The sequence below is a fragment of the Penaeus japonicus genome, unplaced genomic scaffold (genome assembly GCF_977035675.1).
Source record: "Penaeus japonicus unplaced genomic scaffold, GWHDUDI00000001_assembly GWHDUDI00000001, whole genome shotgun sequence".
NCBI classification, from domain to species: Eukaryota; Metazoa; Arthropoda; class Malacostraca; order Decapoda; family Penaeidae; genus Penaeus; species Penaeus japonicus.
The window spans coordinates 37,276,584-37,281,583 of NW_028234403.1; the positions used below are offsets into that span (position 1 = coordinate 37,276,584).

At 32.9% G+C, this 5,000-nt stretch overlaps 1 protein-coding gene across 3 annotated transcripts in view; it reads left to right on the forward strand.

Moving 5' to 3' along the window:
• The window catches only part of LOC122245917 (solute carrier family 53 member 1), a 54,215-nt gene that overhangs the window by 33,904 nt on the left and 15,311 nt on the right, over positions 1-5,000 (forward strand). For 2 of the 3 annotated variants that reach the window (XM_043004052.2, XM_043004053.2), the window contains exons 6-14: positions 204-369; positions 662-865; positions 1,105-1,268; positions 1,498-1,648; positions 1,835-2,035; positions 2,279-2,448; positions 2,683-2,816; positions 3,387-3,501; positions 3,647-5,000. The exon at positions 3,647-5,000 is cut by the window's right edge and continues 1,186 nt beyond it. In XM_043004052.2, coding sequence (XP_042859986.1) covers positions 204-369; positions 662-865; positions 1,105-1,268; positions 1,498-1,648; positions 1,835-2,035; positions 2,279-2,448; positions 2,683-2,816; positions 3,387-3,501; positions 3,647-3,877 — 1,536 coding nt within the window. In that variant the 3' untranslated portion in view covers positions 3,878-5,000. The remainder of the gene's footprint in view (positions 1-203; positions 370-661; positions 866-1,104; positions 1,269-1,497; positions 1,649-1,834; positions 2,036-2,278; positions 2,449-2,682; positions 2,817-3,386; positions 3,502-3,646) is intronic. The other variant, XM_043004054.2, reaches the window with a different exon arrangement.

Below are 5,000 nucleotides of genomic sequence, written 5' to 3' on the forward strand. Positions count from 1 at the left end.
GAGAACAGATTAAATTTATAGATAGATTTATATATGGGGTGAGAAAATTAACAGTGAAAGTTTTCATTGTTATATTGATTAGTCTTATTTATTATCAAAATAGTAGCTTTAAATGAAATTTCTACATTCATCTCACACCATTCATAAAGAAAGATGCCAGAATAATTGTCATTTTGCCAAGTTCTCACCAATTTTATTTCTAGGTTGAAGGAACCTTTACATCAGAGCTGGAGCAGGGAGACCGTGGCAAAGCCATGAAAAGACTGCGTGTCCCTCCCCTAGGAGAAGCCCAGAGTCCATGGACAACTTTTAAAGTTGGTCTCTTTTTTGGAGCTTTCATCGTACTTGTTGTGTCAGTCATTCTTTCAGGTAAAGTCTAATACTTATATATGACAGTTATATACTGTTATATTCTTTTGTGTACCTTTCTTTGGATATGGAGAGTAGATATATTGAAATTCGTCCTGTGAAGTCATTTAGTTTTTCTGTTCTTTTTTAGTTACCTGGAGATATCTTGTAATTCATATATGAAGTCACCCTTAAATTTTTTTATTATTATTATTATTATTATTATTATTATTATTATTATAACTAAGAGTGTAAATGCATTTTCAAAAAGTCAAATTTACCGTTAACTATTTTGCTTCCCTTCCCCTGGCAGGAATCTTCCACTGGGATAACCACAACATCCAGATAGTCTTGCGGTTATTTAGAGCACCGTTGATGATCATCTTGTTCCTCTTCCTTATTGGTATTAACATTTATGGATGGCGGTCGTCGGGTGTCAATCACGTCCTCATTTTCGAGATTGATCCAAGGAACCATTTAACAGAACAGCACCTTATGGAGATTGCTGCAATTTTTGGTAAGTTTTGTTTATTTTATATGTGATTTCTTTTTTCATTAAGGTATGTTTTTCAGTGAAAGGTTATTTAAAATCTTTAAGAGTTTATGTATTAAAAAAAAAAAAAAAAGTTATACATGATATATATATAAACTTAATGGAAATAGTTATAGATTTGCTTAAAAACTGTAATATTATTCTTGCAGTCATCATGTTATGCTGTATACCCTGTAGTAAATCATTAATCTTGTGATCTGCAGGTGTCATCTGGGCTTTAAGTGTATTGGGTTTCCTATATGCCCATGCCTTGTCCATTCCTCCATACACGGTTCCATTAGCGCTGCTGTGTTTTATGGTGCTCTTCCTTCTCAATCCTTCACGCACTTTCCATCATGAAGCACGCTTTTGGCTCCTCAAGAAGCTGGTAAGTTTGTCAGATATAGATCTCCCCAATATTTCTTACGTTGTCAACATTCATTGCAGAGCATAGATTAAAGACATTATTCAGTTTTACCTTTATTGTCTTACTTGGTATTATTCAACTACTGATTGAAAAGTACTCCATTGGATACATGTGACTTTTTAGTTTATCTAAAAATAGGTTCTGGTATCACAGGCTTTCAAAATTTAAATATTTCTCTTCACTTTTACAGGGCCGTGTTGTTTGTGCACCATTTGTCTTTGTGCAGTTTGCTGATTTCTGGCTAGGAGATCAGTTGAATACCCTTGTTCAAGTTCTCAAAGATTTTGAGTATAGCCTCTGTTTTTATATGCAGGGAATTGATTGGTCTGACACAAATACACGTATGTAGACTTGATGAGTTGTATTGCATTCCTTCTTTCTGTAACTTTTATATTTTTACCAATCTGGATACTAATAATATTTCACTACTGGAATAGAGATAAAAGAGCAGTGAAAATATATAAATTACATTATTAAAATGTCTTGTATACCTTTGTATTTATATTTCCTTGTCTTTGCTTTTTCAGCTGTAGATGATACTGTGTGTATAGACAAGACAACAGTGGTGCGTAGCATTGTGGCATGCCTGCCTGCATGGTGGCGTTTTGCCCAATGTCTCCGTCGTTACCGCGACACCCGAGAAATGTTCCCTCATCTAGTCAATGCTTTCAAGTATTCAACAACTTTCTTTGTAGTAACATTTTCATCCCTGACTCTTCTATATAGAGGTTGGTATAATGATTGATATCAAGCTTCCTTGTTATAAGATTTGAAAATGCAATTAACACTTATTGCACCTTTTCATGTGTATATATATATAAGTAAACCATTGTGTATGGAAGATTAATGATTCCAAAAATATGCATAATACATATCAGACACAATCTGTAACAAAATTTTACTGTTATTATAAGAAAATATAGGTATTGATAATGATGCATCAGTTAAATTTTTCTTTATGATCCCTGCAGATCAGTATGAGGATAGCATTAACAACCCATTCTTCTACATGTTAGTTGGGTCAATGGTGTTTAGCTCATGTTTCGTCTTCTGGTGGGACATGGTAATGGATTGGGGTCTGTTCGACAAGAGTGCTGGAGAGTACAAATTCCTCCGTGAGGAACTAGTGTATTCCTCACCAGTAAGTTTACATTTTGCTGAGTTTTAAGAGTTTGAAATTTCTTATCCACATTAAATATTTGTAGATTATATATGGTAGAGACAGGTTCATGTCTATAATTGAGCAGATTTAAAGTATATGAATATTATGTCATGTAATATTATGATATAGTGATTTTTCATCTTTGTTTTATTATATTTCGACAAGGGATTGAGCTTAGAAGAATATCTATCCATAATCTTCTCCTTTTCACAGTATTATTATTACTTTGGCATCGTAGAAGATTTCATCTTAAGGTTTAGTTGGACATTTTCACTGACCTTAACAGAGCTGAAAATTGCCAATGGTGAAATTATTGTCTCCATTCTGGCACCTCTTGAAGTGTTCAGGTGAGGACTCATGAATAGGGGATTATTTTTTCATACTGTTGTTCAAAAGAACTCTGAAGATGAGTGATTGCACAGAATGTAAGATGTGCAATGTTGTAATATAAATGAGTGTAACTCTCATAGCTTCTATTATGGTATTAACAAGATGCTGAGGAAAGTTTAGCATAGGATTTTTAAATAAAACCAGCTAGTTAAGAAATATGTTGTGGTTATATATAGGAAGAGCAGGGACTTTAGGCACTTCCTGTTGAAGCTTGTAAACATGTATGCTAACTTAATTTTAAATGACATTCAAGAGGACTGTAAAAGGTTGTTTACCCTGTCCTTTCTTATGTTTAATACTTCTTTACATTTCCTTTAGTCCACAAACACTTTTGTATACAGACAATGCAAGATTTTCAAGATATTCTCTCCTTCTGTTAACCCACTCCACCTCATATGCTACCTGAAGCTTAGGGAGGAGAAAAGTAGTATGATTACATATATATATATTTTTGCCTAACTATAACTTATAAGTTGTAAAATCCAATTGCAGATGAAAATCTGATTTATAAACTTGCTTGTTGACAGGAGGTTCATCTGGAACTTTTTCCGTCTTGAGAACGAGCACATCAACAACTGTGGTAAATTCCGAGCTGTTCGAGACATTTCTGTAATACCCATGGATGCATCAGATCAGGCACAAGTAAGTTGGGAAGAACTGTATGAAGCAAGGAATATGAAATTAGTTTGATTTGCCAGGTTTTAAAATCATAGATAAAATGATCATAATGAAGACATGGAACTTTGTTAAGAGGCCGTAGTGTAAACATATCATTTATTTTGGACAGATTGTTAAGATGATGGACGAAGCAGAAGGAGTTGTCAACCGAAAGAAAAAGAAGGCTGGCAGTAAACCACGTAAGGCAAATGATACTCGGCCTTTGCTTAGTGAAGGAAGTGGTGGTGCTGGTGAGAGTGTTGACGAAGAGGCAAATTACCTTACCGTCACCTCTGTAGAGCTTCGCAACTGGTTCCGGGGCATAACAGGACTTCGCAACACACATACCACTAACTCTTAAATAAGCAGAACTTTATTCTGGTGAAGGGAATAAAATTGATAACAGCATGAACACTATATGTGTACTGGGATGTAGTATTTTAGGATCTGTTGGAATTATGGTAATACTAACTCTACTACTTCTACAAGGATTTATTGGGACAAGTGTGTATTGAACTGTATTAGTAATATACCAGTCTTATGAGTACTTATTTCTGGTCACATTATCACAATTTTTTTTATCTTATTTTTTCTCCTTTTTATAACACTTGAGTTATGCTAAACCCACTTGAAGAATTGTGTTCTTGAAGTCATTGCAAATCCTCACAAATGGAGAAGATTCTTCATGAATTACTGTGTATGAAGGCTTATTACTGTTTTTTTTTATCCTCAGTACTGTGAACAGTTGGTTATTGCATGTTATTGTTTCAGTGGTGTTGTAATTCTGTAGACTAGAATTTGCATTATATATATAAACCTTCATGGTTTGGACCTGATTTTATGTCTTTTTTTAATAGAAGAAGAAATACATTGATAAAGATAACATTGTGAAAGGCAGTGTAACTAAATGTAGTAGAACTTTAGGCAGACAACATATGAGGGCAATGTGCAATGTGATCATTCATTCATAATAGTTGTATGTGGACAAGTGCAAGCGTTTTGAGAAAAAAGTGCAATTATAGTGTTTCATCAAGACAGAAAAAATATGTTTTATTATAGATTTTAAAGTAAATTAAACATTAGAAAATTTGGGGATATTGGGGATATATATTTATATATAATGTATATAATAAATTAATATTTTATCTAGTGCAAGAAATTATATGCATTTGATTTTGTAGGCTAGTCTGGGAATAAATTGGATATTTTTTTCTCATTATATATCATATTTTTCCATTAACAAAGTTTGTGTAATATTTATTTGCTTTTCCATGGCAAACTATTAATGAATTTCAAATTTTGATTTTAATTAGATGTCATACAGACTGAAATATAATGTTCTTTTGAATGTGTGACATCTTTTTGTGACTTGTGTTTTAATCTTAGATAAATTATGTTGAAAAGTTTGTATTTTTTTCTGATTCATTAGTCACATTTCATTTCAATGATTAGATTGTTCATATTTTTCTTTATGTTATAATAAG